General features: G+C 47.6%; 1 protein-coding gene across 10 annotated transcripts in view; it reads left to right on the forward strand.

The window, feature by feature from the left end:
• TUB (TUB bipartite transcription factor) overlaps positions 1 to 22,855 on the forward strand; it is a 96,010-nt gene that overhangs the window by 12,522 nt on the left and 60,633 nt on the right. For 7 of the 10 annotated variants that reach the window (XM_066250874.1, XM_066250873.1, XM_066250880.1 and 4 more), the window contains exons 2-4: positions 3,156 to 3,210; positions 6,219 to 6,309; positions 6,832 to 6,879. The exons of 2 other annotated variants lie outside the window; for them this stretch is intronic. In XM_066250874.1, the coding sequence (XP_066106971.1) occupies positions 3,183 to 3,210; positions 6,219 to 6,309; positions 6,832 to 6,879 (167 nt within the window). In that variant the 5' untranslated portion in view covers positions 3,156 to 3,182. The remainder of the gene's footprint in view (positions 1 to 3,155; positions 3,211 to 6,218; positions 6,310 to 6,831; positions 6,880 to 22,855) is intronic. One more of the 10 variants, XM_066250876.1, reaches the window with a different exon arrangement.

Here is a 22,855-nt window from a genome sequence, read left to right on the forward strand (position 1 = left end):
TGCCCCACACCTGGGCACACTCCCTCCTTCCTTCCTCTGCATCCCCGACACACCTGGCTCACCCCTGCCTGAGTGCTCGCCAGCCTGGGCACTTTGCTTTGGGGACCACTCACCACACTTCACCTCACTACTACTTTGGCAAGAAAGGAAAAAGATTGGTACAACAGGCATTGCAGAATCCAGTAGAATATCTGAGAGCTGAGGTCTGAGCGCAAGGAGAAAGCAAGTCCCTTCCTACCACAGGAGCAGGATGAGGTAGCTGATGGTGAGCACAGCTTCTCGGGGACCCCCATCTGTCACAGCACCTGAGAGGCTGAGCAGGCCAGTTCTGGGTGTGGGCTTCCTGTCCCCTCTCCCTGTGGGCCAGGCCAGGATCGGGTGACAGAGCTGAGGTCAGTGGAGCAGTGGGGAGACACTGCTGAAGGAGCCGTTACAGGGCACCAGTGTGCCCTGGAGGGACCCTGGGGCTCCAAAGGCACAGGCCCTTCCTTGCCTGATGCCCAGCAGCTTCCAGATCCTGGGGCACATTGGGCCTCTTTCTTCCAAGTCCCAGGCCTTTGTGAACAAAGCCAGGCCACTTTCCGGTTTCTGCACAACTGAGTTTAGAGGTCTTTTCCAGGGGAAGACAGGCACTGAGGGATACCCCTGGGCCCAAAGACAGGGCTGCATTCCTGCTGTGCTGTCACTAGATGGCACCCTCGAGGTGTTGCCGCATGCTGGGGAGGGCGTTGAATGTTCTGACACTTGGAATGGACTGTAATTCACTGGTCCAGTTGCAGCCTGGAAGGTTGTGGTCACCTACACTCTGAGTCCCACCAGGTCTAACTCTGTCTGCTTGCTGAGGCAGCTCATCCACACCACCAGTCTCTGTAGTTCACTTGGGATCGCCTGCAACTGTAGTGACCCATCATTACCTGCCTACTTCTCCTCCTCTTCGGTGCTTCTTGAGGGCAGGGACTGTCTTATTCCCCTCTAGGCAACAGGGCCTTTGACAGCAGAGAGGCCAGAAGGTGTTTGATGATGAATGATATGCTGCCACTGTTAACCACCCCTGTGTATCCTGCTGCCCTGCTGGGAAGCCGTGGGGGGAAGGACCCCGGCGTGAGGGTATCCTGGGACCAAGCAGGGTCATAGGTGGGAGCGGCCCTCCCCACTCCAGCCTGGTTCTGGGTGATGCCGGCCTTCTAGGACTCCTTCAGACAGGATGAGAGGCTCCAAGGAGACACAGGCAAGGGCCGGAGAATGCTGCTTATTTCCAGGGAGCGTTTCCAGGCATACCTGGTTAGCTCTGGCACTGGGAGCAAGCCATGCTGTTCATCAGGGTGGAGATGGGCTGGGGTGGGCTCTGCCCTATGGTGGCCTTGCCCCTCTCACTTGGCCCCAGCTTAGGCCATTCTAGGAGCCTCCCAGCCTAACAGGGAACGACTGTGTAGCTAGCTGTCTAAGGGTCCCAGACAGAGCCTTAGAGGGCTTCATCTGCATTGTGGAGTACACCCCCCCCATGACCCCAGAAACTGCTTTTGACAGCTAGGGACAATGTCCACAAGAGACCTCCACCCAGCCCAAGGGAGGACGGGCAGTGTAGGTGAGACCTGAGGTCCGGATGCTGCCTAGAGGCGTGGGTGATGGGTGGGCGTCCCTCCCACTGCAGTTCCCAGGGAGAAGGGTGGGTGTTTCTGTGGGCTGCGTCCCATCAAGTGAGCGGAGGCTGGGCCAGCTTGTGCTCTTGGAAGAGGCCGTTTGAGGAGTCCTCTCTCTGGTGGTTCACCCTGACATGTAGGTGCCATCTCCCTGCCTAGAACAGGCTCCAGAGTAAGACTGGCATCACTCACCCAGGTAATTACTAGTTTGGGTTGGATTTCCATTCAAAACAGTAATCCCAGCCTGAGCTGGGTGTCAGATCTGAAGGTTGATTATTAGTAACACTTATCAACAGCCTCTCAGCTTCAGGCAGTTACAGCTAATCTGCCATTCCGGCTCTCAGTAGTGCAAAACTGCCAGCCTCTTCCCTGCCCGCCCCCTTTGGTCCCCTCTCCTCCGCCTCCCTCTTCTCCCCTCAACAGCCAGCCTGAGGGAGGGCGGGAGGTGGCAGTCCCTTACCTACTGTCAGCCCCCCACGTATTTATATTTAGGGGGCAGTGTGCATGTGTGGCACCTGTGCTCCCCAGCAGCAATCTTCAAGTTGCAAAGTCTTGTCAAATCTGAATCTGATTCTGTCAGAGCTGACAGGCTGGACCCAGGCTCCAGGCTCCTTGTCGCGTGACGAGCCTCTCTCTGCACCAGGCTCCGTCCTGCGCCCCGACCCAGTCAGCTTTCCCTCTGGGCCTGAGAGCAGGGCGAGGTAAGGGGCGAGTTTGCTTCAGGCGCAAAATTTAACGGGTCGCTGAAAAGCTCAGTAATCCAGATAAATAATATTTTAATACAATCATTTTAAAAAATGAATGCAAAAACATTCATAATGAACCAAATAAAAAATTTAGTAAAGGCAGGGTCCAGCCCTGGATTGCAGGTCTCAGCCAAACTTGCCTCATCCTAATTCCAGCCCTGTTTAGGACCCTGCTTTTGTTTGAAAAATCAATATTTTGAGGTTATTTTTACATTCATTTTTATTTAAATATCATTTATCTTGATCGCGGAGTTTTTTTGCTACCTCCTTACATTTTGCAGCCCAGGTGAATGCCTCGTTCACCTCACCCTAGTCCTGGCCCTGCGCCCCCACTTCCTGTTGGGCCCTGTACCCCTGTTCTCTTCAATGCTCACTGTCTGCCGCCTCAGGTTGGGGCTCAGCTTCTATCTGAGCTGGAGCCCCACCACGAGCTGCCCTCCCTGCATGCCCATTCTCCACTCCTTCCCTCTGGACCCTGGACCCGCTTCTTCCTCACACACCTCCAAGAGGGCCTGCAGGTTGCCATGGTAACTGCTGGGAAAATTGGAGGACAGAGCGTGCTGGGCTTGCTCCACTCCTATAATGCTGTCCAGCCAGGGCGGGAGAAGTACAGGCATGCCCGATAGAGTCCCTGATGCATGAATCTCAGAGGAAGCTGAAACATTGCTGGATGTGTATGGACATGGAGAAAATTACATTTACCTGAATCTCTCCCAGGGAGAGGACAGCGTGTGGCTAATGGAAGACTGTGATGATCTGTTTGTGACAGGGAGGCGAAACGCTGACGTAGACATGGATGCTGGCTAACCAGCCTTCTGCAGAGGGTAGGTCTGATTCACTGAGGGGCTTTTGCTTTGCGGAGCAGGATCTGTAAGCTGAGGCCCACCTGTCACCTAAGAATGCCCTCCCCCTGCCTCCCTGCCCCCCCCCCCCCGCCCCGCAGCCTTTCCCCCTCCCCCAGCGCAGCTTGTCTAAGGGTTAACTGTTTTAGGAAGATCCATGTTGAAGGGGTACCCAGGATGCCAGATCGTATCTGGGACTTGAGGAATTGTCATGTCAAGGTCCAGGCCTAGGTTACTCGGCCTCTCTGTGTCTTGAAGCCATCACAGTGGGAGGCCCGGGTTTCTCCTGGGAAACGTGTTAGAAGCACTCTGCCCATGCCATTCTCCAGAATCTCCCCTCTAAAGCCTCCATGGCATCTGAGCTGTCACACTCCAGCCCCCCAGCCTGGCAGTAGGCTGCCCAGTGCCCGCTCTGCCACTGACCAGGCAAGTCACTTCCCCCCGAGCCTCAGTTGCCTCTTCTGAGAAATATCAATAATAGTGCCCTCCTTCCAAGGCTGCGCTCACCATTCAAACAGCTAACGTGTGTATACAAGTGCTCTAAATTCAATCCATCAATAAAAGTAAATAAATAAAAGTGCTTTAAAGTGCAAAGTGCTGTGACAGCCCAGAGATCATGGTCTGTGGGGTCCCAGCAAGGAACTAGAACCAATGGGAAGTGTGCTTGGGCTGGACTTGAAGTGAAGAACTTGTCGGCTGCAAAGGTGGAGGGACCCCTCTGGCAAGAGCGGGCTCCCTGCTGCTGGGAGTTTGTGCTCAGAGGTTTCAGAATCACCAAAGGGCTTTCTGCCCCAGGAGGTGGGACCCTGAGGGGTGCAGTCAGTGCTGCCCTGAGGTTCCCTGGTTCCTTCTGTCCACCCTTCCCAGTCCTCCCCCAGGGTGTCCAGTAGCCTTGAGCCCCACCGCCAGCCTCAAAGCGAGGACAGGCCTCCTTGGAGTAAGCTAGCTTCACCTGCAGTTGACAGGGGTTTTTCCTGGTTCACGTTCCCTGGTTTACTGTATGGACAAGTATGTAAACCTGAGATCTTGGGCAGAAAGGGACCAGGGAGGACCCTGTGCCTGAGAACGTGGTGGTGGTCTGAGTATTGGCTTTGAGATGTCCTTTGCTGGTAAGTTCCATTCTGCCCACAGCAACAGGCTGTCTGAGAGTTCATGAGAGACAGAGGGATGCGGTCTCCAGTTCTAGGTGGGCACACACCCACTCTGCACCTGGAAGCTGCCATGGCACGGTCTTCTCAGGATTCCTTCATGCAGCCTTCCCCACACTGGCCTTGGAGCTCTGAGACTTGGGTCAAAGTGGGGAAAGCAGCAGACTGAGAGCTGAGAGACCAGGCTTGGACCCTTCCTCCCTCCGACTTTCCCATCTGTGATGTGAAGGCTGGGAGACCAGATGCCCTCCTCAGCTGGTGGTCTGGCATCCTTCTGCTTTCTGGAGTTCATGAACATGAACAGAATGGGCTCGCCTATGCACCTTCCTCCCCAGCCACTCACAGTCTCCTCACACGTCTTTATCTGTCTGCTTGGCAGACCAAGGGGTCTCCCAGGGTCTAGTCAGAGTAGAGTCAGCAATGTCTGGTTTTCCAGCTAGGCATCATTTGCTCCTCGGAAATTTGAAATTGAATCCCAAAGATTCCTAATCACTGTTCTAAGCACTCACTGCAGAGCGTGGCCAAGGGAGGACAAGAAGGGGGAAGACGTGGGGCTGGAGGTAGGGAAGATCCAGGCGGAGGCGACAGGACCTGGGAGTTAGAGTGAATGTCTGGTGGTCGAGAGGCTGGAGGGGCTGGCAGGACAGGGACGGAGCACAGCAGCTTAGCGTCTGCCTTGAGGCAGTGGGGAGCTTCTGGGGGGGGTGAGGCAGGGTCAGGAGACGTAATCAGATTTGCACAATTTGCACGTAGAACACAGCTCACTCTGGTGCCGGGGGGTAGGGGTTTGAAAGGAGCATGTTTGGGGCAGACACCATGGAGGCAGATCCTGCTGCCAAGATCTGGGCAGCAGACAGGGTGACCCAAAATGAATGTTTGTCTAGAGAAGGGCATGGGTGCAGGTGAGGGATGCTTGGTAGGTGACTTCAGGGTTTGATGGTTGTCTGCACTGGCAGAGAAGGGTGGACATGGAAAAGCAGGAAGCTATGGTGGTGCCTGAGGGGTTGGAGGTGTCGCTCACAGCGACAGAATATGAGATGAGTGCTTAGACTCACAGGAAGTCCCGGGCTGCATACCCTGTGTAAAGTGCTGTGGGACATGGGGGGGGGGCTGTGTTGGGGGGGGTGTGTCCAGAGGGCAGGTAGATGGAGGGGCCTAGAGTTTAGAAGGGTTACAGGCCTGTGGTGCAGGCACGGACATGCTTGATAAATGGGTTGTGGCAGTTGAAGCCCTGTGAGGGAATACACTTTAGGTGGAGAGAGAAGATGAGGCTGAGGACACAGACAAGGAAATCCTAATCCCCCATCATTCCTCAGAGGGACAGTGTGTCTCCCCCAGCACAGAGCCTGCTACTGAACCCTATCTAGCACAGGGCTGGCCACAGAGAGTGTGTCAGTGAATGTCGTTCTCCAAATGGGGCCTTTGTCCTCAATGTCCCTGGCTCTGCCTGGGTTGCTATGGTAACCGCAGTTGCAGGAATTCACCCTCTCTGTGTTGCTGTGGAAATGAGCAGTTGGATGTCCCCGAGTGGTGTGACTGCTTAGGCTTTGGGGATTCAGCCTGGTTGTGAAGGGTTTGGGAGGGGGACTGACCAGCAGAGGTTTCCATGTCCTAATGAGTCAGTGATGGCTGTTAGTGTACCTGTTGCCACAGCGATGGGCAAAGACACCCAGTGGCCTGTGCTAGCTGCAGGACCGAGCCGAGTGAGACCAGGAGTGGCTCCAGGCTCTGGGCCACTTGCAAGAGTAGCCCCTAAACTCTGCCCATCCTCTGGCCACCAGGTCCCCTGGGCTTTCCTGCTGGGTTTGCATCCTTTTGCCAAGACAGGGGTCTTGTTCCCAGGAGGCACTCCCCGGCCCATGGGATCTCAGCATTCAAAGCAGCGCAGGAAACTCGGGCCCCTGAAACGGGGCCACCGAAGAGATCCGGATCGGTAAGAACTGAACACCCCACCCTGCGTTCAGTCCCCCAGCCGATGACCTCACCCCTCCGCAGTTCCAAGACTTCCCTTTCCCCATCGCCGCAAAAGGGGTTCCACCTCAGCTCCCTTCCAAAGCCCGGCTCTGGACATGTGGACAAAGAGGTCTCGCTCTTCCGACTGCCCAGGGTCTCCGGGGTTCCTCCACCACAGAGTGAGGCCTCTGCCTTTGGCAGCTCTGCTCCCCCGGTGGGCTCCTCCTTCCAGCCTCCACCCCCGCCCCGTGCTTCATTCCCACAGCTCTGGTCATTCCCGCCCTCATTCTGGGCTGCCTGCCTGCTGTCCAGGGTACCACAGAGTGAGCACCTGACCCGACGGGAAGTCCCTCCACCCTGATCCCACTTAACTCCCATCTGGAGCGGCTGAGACCGGGGCCCCGAAGGAGGCCTTGTGTGACCACGGTCTGGCCAGGCAAGGGGCAGGAATGATGAGGTGAGGCAACAAGGGCGTGGAGTCACCCCTGCTTTTCCCCCTCAGGAGAACAACCAGGAGGAAGTACTGGAAGGAAGGAAGGGAGATCGTTCGGTGAGCTGGCCGGGGAGGAGGGAGCGCTGGCTGGGAGAGGGCCATGCGCAGGACGCTGTGAGGGAGGTGGTGGGCTGGCCTGGCCACAAAACCCAAACTGCTGGGGTATGTGTGTGCAAAAGGGGTCCGGGGAGGGTGTGGCCCCTAAGCAAAGTCCGCATTCACTGTGGCTACTGTGGCCTTGTTTGATCCTCCTGTGGTCCTTTTGCCCTGACTTCAGCTAGCCGGTACTCATGAGAAGGCCCAGGTCCTGGGCTCTGCTCCCCAGCCTGTCCTGGGACTCAGCCAGGTCTCTGTGGAGTCCCAGGACCACTGTGGGAATTCCGTCCCCGTCTGAACACCTAAACCTGCATGTCACTTGCCCCACTGGCATCCCCAGGCCTGAATCCTACAGTCGGGAGATGGGTCTGTCTCCGAACTCCTGACCAGTACCTCATTTGTGGTCTACTGATGGCAGGATCCTAATGTATTTTTGGTCCAAAGAATGGGCAGGAACAGCTGTCCCATGAAGGAGGGGGCTCAGCCCTGTGTACAGATAAGACAGGATGATGAGGTCCCCTTCCCAGCTACAGCATGGCTGCTGAGGGTCCCCAGGACCTGAGGAATCTGTCTGCCATTTCAGGGACCAGGCCAGAGAAATACAGGGTCATCTGGGGCTCTGGTTCGCCCCCTCATGGATGTTGATCCTGGGCTTCTGATGGGGTTTATGAGGGTGTGAAGGGGAAGCTCTGTGGAGAGCCATGGGTCTCAGGTATGGCCCCATGGCCTGGGCCTCCTGTGTTCTCCTGTTCTGCACACAGCCTCAAACCAGGTTGACTTTTTAGACTAAAGAAAATCTCATGAAGAGAAAGATGGGCAGAGTGGTTTATCACTTGAGCCAACTCCAGAGACTCTGGAAAGAGGAGGAGGAGGAGGAGGGGTGCAAGTAGTGAACCCAGGGGTAATGACGCTGCTGCATGACTCTAAGGAGGCCAAAGACTTCAGCTCATCTGTCTTCTGCAGCTGTGTAACATGAGGTGACGAATCATCTTCCTGCATCCACTGCCCATACACGGTCAAGGTTGCAGGAGTCTTTGAGATTCCACATCCAACCCCTTGTTTACCAGGCAAAACCGAGGCCTCAGGGAAGGGTCACACCGCAAGTTCATGGCAGAGTCAGGACTAGAAAACAGGCCCTCTGCTCAAAGCTCTTTCTCTGCACTGCAGGCCAGGAGCCAGCCCTGCTGTGTGGGGTCAAGAGCCCTACTGGGAATGAGCGGCCCTTTGTTTATGACCTTGCTTCATGTGGACAGAGTGTACTGTGGACTATGTATCTGCTTACTACTGATGGCTGGCTGGCAGGAATTTTTAGCCATACTGGGTTTCTGGGATGACTCATTCTGGGATTTGGTGCCTCTCTACCTGGGACCCCCAACACCAGTCTCTCTCTTCATATTGAAAGGCTCTGCCAATATTCCTTATAAACAGCCTAATTTAAGGTGGGGCCAACAAGCATGCTATTCCACCCATGGTGGCCAGTCCTGTATGGGCACACAGGGCTGTCAGTAGGTGGACAATAGAGGTGAGGAGCCAGGCAGCCTCAGGGTTGGGAGCTGAGTTACCGGGACGTATCTCCAGGTTGGGAACAGGCATAACTCATGGCAGGTTAGATGATTCAGCCATAGCCATGTAGGAACACAGCATTCCTTCTCTTCTCTGTATTTTCATTGGCCCTACTTTCCTGGCTCTTACCATTATAACTCAATTAAGAAGCAAAAATAAAAACAAAACACCTTGACTTTACACCTTCCTCTCCCACCTTTCTCAGCCCAACCTACTGAAATCAAAGTCAGTGGTTTTATCTTTATCTCCACATCCTCACATCCTGCAGAGTCCTCAATACACTACCCCCTGGCTTCTGTCCCCATTTCCCCACCCACGCTGCTCACGCCTGTGAGCCAGTGATTCTTGCTGTGAGCTCAGCGGGAGCCTTGCAGTTCCTAGTTTATTCTCAGCAGCATTTGACGTAGCCGCACGCACTGCCCCATTGAGGTACTCTTCCCTTTCCGCCTGCCATGCGAATTATTTGTTTTCTTCACAAGATTTTCTTCTTGTTCACTCTGGAAATGCTGATGTGTCTCAGGATTCGGCGTTGGTCTTTTTTTCTCCTTTACCCTCATCTCTGGTAGTGTCATTGGTTACTGTAGCCTTAACTGCCATTTCTAAGCTGATGGCTACAGCTGTTCCCTGTTCAGTTCTCAGTTTCTGCCTCACGTGTAGGGCAGCTCTGTGCTTAGGGGCATAAACATTTAAGACTGTCCTTAACCCCTTCATCAATCTCAAATGTCCTTTTTAAAATCTCTGGTACTATTTCTTGATCTGAAGTCCAGTTGGTCAGTAATGTAATTACTCCAGCTTTCTGTTGATTAGTGTCCGCGTGGTGCATTTTCCCCGTCCTTTGACTTTTAATCTGACTTCATATTTAAAGTGGGTTTCTTACACAAAGCAAATAGGTAATTACATCATTTTTATCCAGTCTGACAAGTGCGGCTTTTTAATTGGAGTATTCAGACCATTTACATTAAGTATCAATGTGGTTGAGCTTAAATCCACCACCTTGCCGTTAGTATGCTGTTGGTCCCACTTGTTCTTTGCCTGCCTTTTCTTCCTTTCTTGCTTTGAGATTACTTTTTTATGATTCTCTTTTATCTCCATTCTTAGCTTATTAGTTGAAATTAATTTTTTGTTGTTGTTTTTCTTAGTGGTTGCTCTAAAATATACAGTATATATGATACATCTTTAACTTGCCACAGTCTACCTTAAAATAATATTATGCCACTTCATGAATATCATAAGAACCTCACAACAGTGTGCTTCTATTCCCCCTTCTTGTCTTTTGAGCTGTTATTGTCATGCATTTTGCTTTTTCATATGATATAAACCCAATAATACAGTTATTTTTACTTTAAACAGCCAATTTTCTTTGTTTTATTTTATTTTTAATTTTTTTTAGGTTGATTTTAGAGAGGAAGGGAGAGAGACAGAAACAGACAGAAACAAAGATCTCTGTTCCTGTATGTGCCCTGACGGGGGATCAAACCCACAACCTTCACATTTCGGGACAATGCTCTAACCAACCGAGCTATCTGGTCAGGGCAATTATCTTTGTTTTTAAAATAAAACACTTTTATTGGGATACAATTTATATACCATATGATTCACCTATTTATAGTGTAGAATTTAATAAGTTTTTTGGTTTTTTTTTGTATTTTTCTGAAGTTGGAAACGGGGAGGCAGTCAGACAGACTCCCGCATGCGCCCGACTGGGATCCACCCGGCATGCCCACCATGGGGCGAAGCTCTGCCCATCTGGGGTGTTCTATTGCAACCAGAGCCATTCTAGCGCCTGAGGCAGAGGCCAAGGAGCCATCCCCAGCGCCTGGGCCAACTTTGCTCCAATGGAGCCTTGGCTGCGGGAGGGGAAGAGAGAGACAGAGAGGAAGGAGAGGGGGAGGGGTGGAGAAGTAGATGGGTGCTTCTCCTGTGTGCCCTGGCCGGGAATCGAACCGGGACTCCTGCACAACAGGCCGACGCTCTACCACTGACCCAACCAGCCAGGGCTAGAATTTAATAAGTTTTAAGTTGTGTAACCATCATCACTACAATCAATTTTAGAACATTTTTTTATTCCCCCACAAATACCCATGACCATTAGCAGTCACTCCCCTTTTCTCTAGCCACCCCCAGCCCTACACAACTAATTTACTCTCTGTTCTTATAGATTTGCTTGTTATGGACATTTCATATAAGTGGAATTATGTAATATGTATGTGGTCTTTTGTGACTGGCGTCTTACCTTAGTACAGTGTTTTCAGGGTTTATCCGTGTGGTAGCCTGTATCAGAACTTCATTTTTTTTTTCATTGCTGGATAATATTCTACTGTATGGCTATAGACATTTTTTTTTTGTCATCCCTGAATAGAGATAGTTTTACTTCTTCCTTTCCAATCTGGATGACTGTTATTTCATTTTCTTGCCTAATCATCTTAGCTATTATTTTTCAGTACAATGTTGAGTAGATTTGTCAAGAGGAAGCATTCTTTTTTATTATCTTGGGGGATTGAATGCCTATAGTCCAGAGGTCCCCAAACTATGACCCGGCCCGCGGGCCACATGCGGCCCCCTGAGGCCATTTATCCAGCCCCCGCTGCACTTCCAGAAGGGGCACCTCTTTCATTGGTGGTTGGTGAGAGGAGCACAGGATGCGGATGCGCATCCTGTGCTCCTGGAGTACTGTATGTGGTGGCGCCGCAAAGCGCAGTGTCGCTCACGTACAGTACTACTTCCGGTGACGCGGGAGGCATGCGTCATGGCTCCGGAAGCACACCATATCACTTGTTACGGCTAGCAGTGACAAATATGGAACCGGACATTGACTATCTCATTAGCCAAAAGCAGGCCCATAGTTCCCATTGAAATACTGGTCAGTTTGTTGATTTAAATTTACTTGTTCTTTATTTTAAATATTGTAATTGTTCCCGTTTTTTTTTTTTACTTTAAAATAAGATATGTGCAGTGTGCATAGGGATTTGTTCATAGTTTTTTTTATAGTCCGGCCCTCCAACAGTCTGAGGGACAGTGAACTGGCCCCTGTGTAAAAAGTTTGGGGACCCCTGCTATAGTCTTTTCACTTTTAAGTATGATGTTAATTTGGGGGTTTTTGTTTTGTTTTGTTTTTTAGATGCTCCTTATCAGGTTGAAGAAATCTCTTCCTAATCTTAGTTTGTTGAATGATTTTATCATGTGGAGGTATTGAATTTTTTCAAATGCTTTTTCTGCATCTATGGAAATTATGTAGTTTTATCTTTTATTCTGTTGATATTGTGTATTAATATAATTGATTTTTGGATGATAAGCCAACTTTACATCCCTGAGATTAGTCGTACTTGGTCAAGATAATATCTTTTTATGTGAATTTAGTTTGTTATTTGTTTTTTAATAAAGAAAAGAATTTCACATGTACTATATATTTTCTATTTCCAGGGTTCTCCATATGTATAGACCCAATTGTCATCTAGTCCTGTCTTTTCTTTGCCCTGAAGGACTTAGTTTAACATCTTGTTTAATGCTGATCTGCAGTGATTCATTGTCTTAGATTTTATTTGTATGAAACAGTCTTATTTTGCTTTCATATTTGAAAGATACTTTGTTCCCAGAGTAGAATTAAAATTGACCAGGTTTCATTTCTTTCAGTGCTGTGAAGATGTTGTTCCACCCTCTTCCTGTTGGTATGTTGCTGATGAAAAATGTGCTGACATTTTGTTGTTGTTGTTCTGTTTTGTTTTGTTCCTATTTGCAGCTTCTACTCCCACCCCCTCTTCTGGCTGCTTTTAAGCTTTTCTCTTTAACACTGATTTTCAATAATTTGAGTATGAGATAGTTGATGTCGTTTTCTTCATATTTCTTCATAGTTCTTTTGAGATTGTTAGATTTATCAGTTTATAGTTTCCATCCAATTTTTTTTTAATTTGAGCATTATTTTCTCAAATGATTTTTTTTGCCTCTCCCCACTTTTTTTCTCTAACTCCAATTACATGTATGTCAGACTGATACTGTTCCACAATTCACTGATACTTTGGGAGGGGGGTGTGAGAGAGAGACAGATACAGAGAGAGAGACAGAGGGATGGATAGAGACAGACAGTTATGAAGGGAGAGAGATGAGAAGCATCAATTCTTTGTTTTGGCACCTTAGTTGTTCATTGATTGCTTTCTTATAGTGCCTTGACCGGGGGGCTACAGCAGAATGAGTGACCCCTTGCTCAAGCCAGTGAGTGACCTTAGGCTCAAGCCAGTGACCTTGGGCTTCAAGCCAGCAACCTTTGGGCTCAAGCCAGCGACAATGGGGTCATGTCTATGGTCCCATGGTCAAGCCAGCATCCCCGTGCTCAAGCTGGTGAGCCCATACTCAAACTGGTGACCTCGGGTTTTTTTTTTTTTGTATTTTTCTGAAGCTGGAAATGGGGAGAGACAGTCAGACAGACTCCCGCATGCAACTGACCAGGATCCACCCGGCACGCCCACCAGGGGCGACACTCTGCCCACCAGGGGGCGATGCTCTGCCCCTCCGGGGCGTCGTTCTGCCGCGACCAGAGCCACTCTAGCGCCAGGGGCAGAGGCCAAGGAGCCATCCCCAGCGCCCGGGCCATCTTTGCTCCAATGGAGCCTTGGCTGCGGGAGGGGAAGAGAGAGACAGAGAGGAAGGGGGGGGGGGTGGAGAAGCAAATGGGCGCTTCTCCTATGTGCCCTGGCCGGGAATCGAACCCGGGTCCCCCGCATGCCAGGCTGACGCTCTACCGCTGAGCCAACCGGCCAGGGCCGTGACCTCGGGGTTTTGAACCTGGGACCTCTGCATCCCAGTTTGATTCTCTATCCACTGTGCCACTACCTGGTCAGGCAGGGTTTCATTTTCCTAAGAATTTTTCTCTTTGAGTTTTGTTTTGGAACATTTCTTTTTCTGTGTCTTTGAAGTCATTTGTCTTTTCTTCTGCAGTGTCCAATTCTATGCTGGGCCACAATAAAGCCAGAGTTATTTTTTTAAAAGCAGATATAATCACATCATTCCCCTACTTAATGTCTGTCGGTAGCTTCTCTGAAGCTTTAGCGCAAAGCTCAATTCATAGTGGAGAATTCTCTTTCCTATCTGGTTCCAGTTATGCCCTCCAGCATCCTCTTGCCTCCAGCCTTTCCGCCCACCGTCTGCACCAGTCCCCCAAACTCACATGCTCGCTTCCATTTCAGGGCTTCACCTGTTGTTTCTTCCATATCTTAGCCTGATAAAACTTATCATTATCTTTTAGGACTTTGTATCACCTCCTCCAGGAAGCCTACTCTGATTTCTTCAGTCACACACAGTACTAAACTCTGTTGAACAAAGTTTTAGTCAACCTTACTGTAATCAGGGGTTATATGTACATCTGTTGCTGTGAGCTCTCTGAGAGTAAGGCCATGTCTTGCTTGGTTCTGTGCTCTTAGTGGAGGGCCAGGGTAGGTGCTCAGTAGAAGTGCACTGAATGAGAGAAAGCTGGGTATGGAGGCATGTGGCAGAAAGAAGGAGCCCCAAAGCCAGCTACCCTTTAATGGCGTGGATATCCCCAGGACTGTCATGCCCAGAGTAGGAAGGCTTAGTGTATCAGAGCCTTCCTCCCAGAACTGAGCAGTGCTGGGCTGTCTCCTTGCTCTTCTGCACAGGGATTGGACTTCCTTGTGGCTGCACGTGGACCTGCTTCAGAGGGAGCCTTGCTGTCCCATCCCAGCCTGTGTGGGCCTGAGTCCTGGGGTAGGTCTTGGGGTGGCTGAACTGTAAGCTCCTCAGCAGAGCCATTTCTTACATTAAGGGCAGAAAATGTGCCACAAGGAGCCTGATGTGTCACAGGAAGCTTTTATTGAAAAGAGATTATAGAATAGGATATGATGAAGGGCTTTGATGACTGAGATGTACCACCATACAATATAACTGCTGGGAAAGGTCCCATTTGTTCTTTCATTTAAAAATTACGTACTTCATTGTCATATGATGATAAGCTCCATGAAGGTAGGGGCCATGTCTGTCTTTTTCATTGTTGTGTCCTCAGCCTACAATGCATGTACACAGGAAGCACTCAATAAATAATTATTGAATGGCTACTAATAGCCATATTGGAAAATAATTTACTGAGGACTTATAGAATACCACAGATATACACACTTAAGCCACTACACATATAAGTCATTAACTCATATAATAGTCACACATGCCACACATGTTTCTAAACCATTTATACATATTAAATCATATAATAGTCATAACCACCCTATGGGTCAGATTCTGTTATCATTCCCATTTTACAGATGAAGAAATTGGGAGACAGAGTGGTTAAGTAAATTGTCTGAGGTCACATTGTCATGTAAGTGGGGAGGCATGCTTTCAAAGACTTGTACGCTTATCTTCTATTGAATAAATGATTGAATGAATGAGTGAACACATGTTTTGATTTATGGTATCTACAGAAGGAGACCATAATAGATAAAGGTGTAGTTCCTAAAGTAATCATCAGAATATCTGACTTCCCATAATTTGGACTATCCATACTCAATATAAATGAATACATCTCTGTATTATATATGTGCAATATTATATAATTATATATAATATGCAGTTAAATATAATAATGCTATAAGTATTAAGGGATACTTACATATAGTATATATCAGTGGTCCCCAACCCCCAGGCCACGGACCGGTACCGATCTGTGGGCCATTTGGTACCGATCCACAGAGAAAGAATAAATAACTTACATTATTTCCGTTTTATTTATATTTAAGTCTGAACGATGTTTTATTTTTTTTAAATGACCAGATTCCCTCTGTTACATCCGTCTAAGACTCACTCTTGACGCTTGTCTTGGTCACATGATACATTTATGCATCCCACCCTAAAGGCTGGTCCGTGAAAATATTTTCTGACATTAAACCAGTCCGTGGCCCAAAAAAGGTTGGGGACCACTGGTCTACATCATTACTATTAACGTTGTAAACATACTGCATGCCAGGCTTTGAATTAAGTGTTTTGCATATGGTGTTTAATATCAATATTTGTAATCCTATGAAATAGATGTCAGCATCCCTGTGAATTGTTGTGATGCAGTTAAGGCTCAGGGAGGGTAAGCCCAAGGTCACAGAGCTTATTACAGAACAGGATTGAGCCCATCGTCTGTTTGGTTCCACGTCTGCGCTCTGAGGGATTTGCCATACTCCCTCTCCTGTAGTCTGGCTGAAGCAGGGCTGCCCTGGGCTTCCCAAGCTCTTACTTTCCCAGGAAGCTCCGAAATCCTAGGGCATGGTCCTCACTTCATAACTTACCCTCGGTGGCCTAGGCAGGTTTTTCCCAGGCCCTGTCCAGTAGGGAAAGCAGAAGCTGGACAGTTCAGACGCTGAGGCTCATAGTCCTAGGGCTTTAAACTTAAGAGATGTGATACCAGAGCCATTCTAGATGAAGAAAATCAGAATTTCTGGGTGTGTGGCCCAAGAATCTGAATTTTTATATCCTCTCCAAGTGACTCTAGTGTCCTGACAGCTTTGGAAATCACTGGTCCAGTCTCAGGAAAGAAAAAGAGGATACTTCTCAGGAAAAGAAGTAGTGGCCTCTTGCCCAGGCCAATTTTGTAATGCCTATTAACAGCATGGTGACATTAGGTGTTGTGAACATATATGTAAAATAACAAAAGTTTTTAAGACCACATGTTCACTATAGTAAATTCAGAATACATGGGAAATAGAAGAAAAATAAGATTACTATAATCCCAACATCCAGAGGTAACTCCTGTTAACATTTTCCTTTTTTTAAAACTTTTTCAAAGTATGTATAATATACATAAAATACACAATTTTTTAAAACTTAAAGTGAGTTTAGGCCCTGGCCGGTTGGCTCAGTGGTAGAGCGTCAGCCTGGCGTGTGGAAGTCCTGGGTTCGATTCCCGGCCAGGGCACACAGGAGAAGCGCCCATCTGCTTCTCCACTCCTCCCCCTCTCCTTCCTCTCTGTCTCTCTCTTCTCCTCCCTCAGCCAAGGCTCCATTGGAGCAAAGATGGCCCGGGCACTGGGGATGGCTCCATGGCCTCTGCCTCAGGCGCTAGAATGGCCTTGGTCGCAACAGAGCGATGCCCCGGAGGGGCAGAGCATCACCCCCTAGTGGGCGTGCCGGGTGGATCCTGGTCGGGCACATGCGGGAGTCTGTCTAACTGTCTCCCCGTTTCCAGCTTCAGAAAAAAAAAATGCAAGGGGAAAAAAAAACAAAAAAAACTTAAAGTGAGTTTATTAGTGAAGCAGTGAGACAGAGTGGGCTATTCCATGAGCAGAGCAGCCAAAAATGCACAAATTTTAAGTGGACAGCACATAATGAATTTTCACAGCTGAACACAGTCCTGTTAACAAAACCCAGACTATAAGCCTGACCAGGCAGTGGCTCAGCGGATAGAGCATCAGACTGGGATGCAGAGGACCCAGGTTCAAGACCCCAAGGTCGCTGGCTTGAGCACGGGCTCACCAGCTTGAGAGAGGGGTTGCTGGCTTGAGTGTGGGATCATAGACATGACCCCATGGTCACTGACTTGAGCCCAGAGGTTGCTGGCTTGAGCAAGGGGTCACTCGCTCTGCTGTAGCCCCCCCCATAAAGGCACATATGAGAAAGCAGTCAATGAGCAACTAAGGTGCCACAATGAAGAATTGATGCTTCTCATCTCTCTCCCGTCCTGTCTGTCTGTCTCTCTCTCTGTCAAAAAACAATAAACTATGAAACAGATATTATCATCATCCTAGATGCTCCTTTTGAGCCCCTTGCTGGTAGCTACTCCCTCCTAAAGAAGTTCTCCTGACTCCTAACATTGTAGATTAATTTTGCCTTTTATAGAAATGGAATAATTCATTATCTACGGCTTGAGTTTGGCTTATTTTGATCAATATTATATTTGTGAGGTTTATCTGTATTGGGCATATAGTCCTGTAGCTCATTGTTACTGTATAGAATTTAATTGTGTGACTGTAGCACAGATAATTATGTATCTAGTCTACTGTCAGTGGGCATTTGGGAAGTTGAAAGCACTTGGCAATTATGACTAGTGCTTCTGTGAACATTCTTGTACATGTCTTTTGGTGCATGTGTGTATGATTTTCTATGGGGTCTGTACCTAGGAGTGCAGTTGCTGAGTTTTATGTTCAGCCCAAGTAGATGTTCCAAAAGTTTTCCAAAATGGTCTACCTATACACTTCACCAGCAGTATATGAATCTTGGTTGTTCCATATCCTCATCAAAACTTGGTCTTGTCTCTCTTAATTGTAGCCATTCTGGTGATTGTGTAATGTATAGTGTTGTGGTTTTACTTTGTATTTCCCTGGTGAGTAATAAAAATGAGCATCTTTCCCTTCACACATTTCTCTTTAATCTTTTCCTTAAGTGCCTATCCTGGTAACTTTTAGTTTATTTAAAAAGAAAGGAAAAGGCCCTGGCTGGTTGGTTCAGTGGTAGAGTGTCGACCTGGCCTGTGGAAGTCCCAGGTTTAATTCCCAGTCAGGGCGCACAGGAGAGGTGACCATCTGCTTCTTCCCCCTTTCTCTCCTTCATTTCTCTCTCCCTCCCCCATCCTCCACAGCCATGGCTCAATTGATTCGAGTCTGTTGGCCCTGGGCGCTGAGGATGGAGCCTCTGCCGCAGGCACTAAAAATAGCTCAGTTGTGAGCATTGGCCCCAGGTGGGCAGAGCATCAGCCCCCGACTGGGGTTGCCAGGTGGATCCCAGTGAGGGCATATGTGAGAGTCTGTCTCTGTATCTCTCCTCCTCTCACTTAAAAAAAATAAATAAATAAATAAATAGGAAGGAAAGGAAAAGAAAGGGAATGAAAGAGAAAAAGAGAAAGAAGAGGAGAAAGAGAGAAAGAGAAAGAGATGAGAAAGACGAAGGCCAAACCACAAAGCAAAAAGCATATAATAAAGAGAAAAAATAATTCAGGTAAAGTACTATGTTACTTTTCCTTTCAATGAAGTCTGTTATCTTAAAAATAAGTTCTCACTCTAACACCTTAAAGAAAATACCTCCTAGGGCCTGACCTGTGGTGGCGCAGTGGGATAAAGCGTCGACCTGGAACACTGAGGTTGCCGGTTCGAAACCCTGGGCTTGCCTGGTCAAGGCACATATGGGAGTTGATGCTTCCTACTCCTCCCCCTTCTCTCTCTCTCCCCTCTCTCTAAAAAAAATCAATAAAAAAAAAAAAAAAAGAAAATACCTCCTCTGTTCTGTCTTTTAGCTCTTTCTTCTTATGTTTTTTCTCAACCATTTAATTTTCTTTTTTTTATAAATAAATTTTTATTAATTTTAATGGGGTGACATCAATAAATCAGGGTACATATATTCAAAGAAAACATGTCCAGGTTATCTTGTCATTCAATTATGTTGCATACCCATCACCCAAAGTCAGATTGTCCTCCGTCACCTTCTATCTAGTTTTCTTTGTGCCCCTCCCCCTCCCCCTCTCCCTGCTTCCCTCCCCCTGCCCCCCGTAACCACCACACTCTTGTCCATGTCTCTTAGTCTCATTTTTATGTCCTACCAATGTGTGGAATCCTGCAGTTTTTGTTTTTTTCTGATTTACTTATTTCACTCCGTATAATGTTATCAAGATCCCACCATTTTGTTGTAAGTGATCCGATGTCATCATTTCTTATGGCTGAATAGTATACCATGGTGTATATGTGCCACATATTCTTTACCCAGTCTTCTAATTTTTTTTACAGTGATTAAAGCCTTTAAGCAAAGTCTTGGCCAATACAGCAAGAATCCATAAAAGAGTAGTGTCCTTAAAAAAAGTTCACCAAGTCCAAGTTGGCCCCAACACCATGCCAAGTCCCTGATAAATGCAACCCAACCCCAGTTCAGTCTGTTAGGAGTTGTCCCAGGGAGCAGGAGACCAGGAAAAGTCCACATCCAGGAAAAGTCCGCATGGCACTGGAATTGTTGTCACAATTCTATACTTTGCAGCTCACGTCCAAGTCCCAATGACCACTGCTTCTAGCTGGTAATGATTCAGGTAGACTGGAAAAGCCATCTGCAGCATGTGTGGAGATGGAGCTTCTGTTCTCCTCTGCCTGGAGAGATGAGACCAGGTTGCTTTTCCCTGGAGCTCTGCGACTGTGGCTTGGTAAAGAGAACCTTGGGATACACTAAGCTGAGTGGCAAAGGTAGATTCATAATAGAAGTTGGCAAAAGGGGGAAAGAGAACTCTAAATTAAGAGTAGGTCCCATCCTGAAATATGAGTGAGGCATTGAGGTAGGAGGAATAAAGGAAACACTATATATTAAACAAAGCAGCAGAAAATAGGACTATCAACACCCACAACAGAGATCTTCGAGGGAAGAATAAAAAACCTGACTATTCAGGCAAGACATAGTTAAGTGGCCTTTGTGCAAATGAGATCAGTTTAACCTGCTTGGAAGAAATACCCTAGGCTCGTCCACAGTGTCATAGATGGGGCCGACGGCCCTGCACACCTTCAGCCTTCAGTGGCAAACCCCAGCATTCTGGGCAAGGTTAGGTCACAGGTGGCTGGAGCAGGGCTGGAAGAGACTGAACCCTCCCTTAGAGGAGCAAGGGGGAATCCTACCTTCCAGTGTCCCTGTTTCCTCACAGCAGAGGCATGTAAGCCTGGCAGGCTTTAGCTGAATGACCTTCCTTTCCACTATTGAAGCAGGACCCAGATGGCATCCTATGAAACCCCTTTGGGGTGTTGGAGCCTTTAAGGGTGTATCCTAAAAGCTTCAACCATTTAATTTTCACTTTCTCCACCAACAGCATTTGCATCCATTTAGGGATGTATTTTTATAAACTTTGCACTAATATTCTTCAAAGAAAGGCTGTTGTGATAAAGGAAAAGCTTCAGCTCATGTTAAGGAAGGAAGCTCAGAACTGGTTACCGTTGTTCTTCTGGGAATAGTAGGGAGCTTTGCAGAGGGGAGTGGAGTGGTGTGGAGTTGTGAGCATGGCTGAGTAAATTCTAAAAATAAGGTTGTTTTGTATTGTGTTGTTACTGCAGAAAACTGCTTATTAATTGAAAAAAATGGGTTTAAATTCCCTTTAGGTGCTATTTTGGGGAAAAAAAACTCAGGTGTTTTCTGGGGGAAAAAACATGCAATTTGAGTTTGTTCCACAAGTGGCAATTGCATACTGTTTGTGTGTGCATAGATCATTTTAACCAAATTGCGTTGTATGTTGCTTCATCTAAATTTTCGATGCAACATATTTACATATTTTCCCATATTGGTAAACATTACTAGACAGGTATTGTTTTTAATGGCTGTATAATAGTTCTTTTTAAGGGCTCACTAAAATTTATTTAATTCTTTTATTTTATTTCAATAATTTCTAAATTCTCAATGATGAACATCTTTGTACATAAATCTCCGTGCTCACCTGATTACCTTCTTAGAATAGCTTCAGGGAAGTGAAATAAATGACTCGAAAAGAATAACTGCCTTGATATTCATTGAAGGTCTTCGATGCATTCATATGATCACATGTCTTTCCAGAAAGACGATCAGTCGGAACTCACCCCAGCGGCATATGAAGCGCCTCCCTCAGTGCACATTTGCCAGCTCTGCATTCACTTCATTTGCAGCCTCATTTAAGACCGTTGTTTTTACCTAATAAAATCAATATGAATTCTGGATTTACAAACCTGCTTAGAAAAGCTCCCCTAGTCCCTACACGTTTGGAAAAACATCCTCTAACATTTTCTACTTGTAGTTTTCTTGTTTCCTTTTTCCTGATAAATCTTTAATCCATTTGTTATTTGTAGTTGTATATATGATATGAGATAGGCATATAATAACATTGTCCCACTAAATGGATAGCAAGTTGATCTCTACAACATTTAGTAAATGGTGCAACATTTCTTCGGTGTTTTGCAAGGCCTGCTTTACCATAAACCAGCTTCCTCTGTAGATGTGGGTGTGTTTCCACAGTGCATTGGTCTGTTTGGTATTGCTCAAGCCAGTGTCATTGTTTTTTTAGTTATTTCAGATTCGTATCTTGATAGTTGATTGGCAGTGCCTCCTTATTTTTCTTTTACAGAATTTTTTTGGCTATCTTGGAAAGTTGGCTGAATTTTCCAGATAAATTTTGGAATAAATTTGTCTAGTTGAAAAAAAATCCTACTGCATTTATGATTAGAATGGTATCAAATTTATAAATTCATTTGACAAAATTATAATACCATATAGGAAGAGAGATGGATCTTCTTTTATCAAGGGTGTTTGTATAGTTAAGATTTCTAGTTTGCTTGATTGTCATTTTAGTGTGTTTTTATGTATGTCTGGGACATTTCTTATGAAGTTTACCTAGATGTTATTTTTTTATTGCTTTAGTGAATAAGATCTTTATTATATTTTAAGTAGATATTTCTGATATGTAAGAAATGATTTAGAGTCAGTGTGTCAGAACTGACATGGTCAGGATGTCTTGTCACCTTCACTGAGCCCTGGGGACACTGAGGCCAGAGGGTTGGGGACTTGACCCAGGGCACAAAGTAAGTCATGACCAACCCAAGTCTGAAACCCAGGCCTAAGTGCCCACTGTCCACTGGAAAGCCCCCAAGCTAGATAAAGAGAAGGGCTTGTAATTCATCAGCCAGGAAGCCAACTACTGTTGCCATGGAAACCTAAAGGCAGTGTCGTCTGGGAGGACCAGGATGCAGAATCCAGAGAGAATAGGCTGCACTAGGGCGGGGCCAGTCTAGGATGGCATGTGTATGTGTTTATGTGTGTGTGTGAGAGAGAGAGATAGGAAGAATGCTTTATAAACAAGGAGGTGGCCACCTCACTCTCTCACTCTTGTCCTCTAAGGGGGCCTGGTCCGTTACTCTGCATAATTGCTGCGTGGTGGTAAGAAGGGATGATGTACACTGAGATGGCTTTCCTGTGTCCATCAGGGCACATTCCGAAGCTGCTCTTACAGCTGGACAGAAGCACTCTGGGCAGAAGTGCTGGCATCTGCCCATCCTGGGCCCTGGATCCCACTGGCATCTGTTGGACACTGACTCCTCCTCCCTCAAATAATGACGTGGCCACACAGACACTGGGGTATTGGGAGAAGAAACAGACACCCCCACCCCAGGACTCACCTCTCTTGCTGATGGGCCAGAGGGCAAGGATGATAGTCTGGGGACAGGGCAGGGCTGATCTTCAGGTGAGGATTGGGACAGCCAAGGACAGGGTGTGCCTCTGCCACAGCCTCAGTCTGGAAAGATACAGGAAAGGAACACCCTGTAGAGTCCTGTGAGCTGTGATGGAGTTTGCACTGAGAGCCCTGACTTCCTTTTACATTCCCGCCAGCCCCTCTCCACCAGCATCCTGTGCTACTTGCCTCTGACCCCTCCCTGCAGCCCAGGAGAGCCTGAGCTCAGCATTCACCACT

Source organism: Saccopteryx bilineata, chromosome 1 (assembly GCF_036850765.1).
Source record: "Saccopteryx bilineata isolate mSacBil1 chromosome 1, mSacBil1_pri_phased_curated, whole genome shotgun sequence".
Lineage (NCBI taxonomy): Eukaryota > Metazoa > Chordata > Mammalia > Chiroptera > Emballonuridae > Saccopteryx > Saccopteryx bilineata.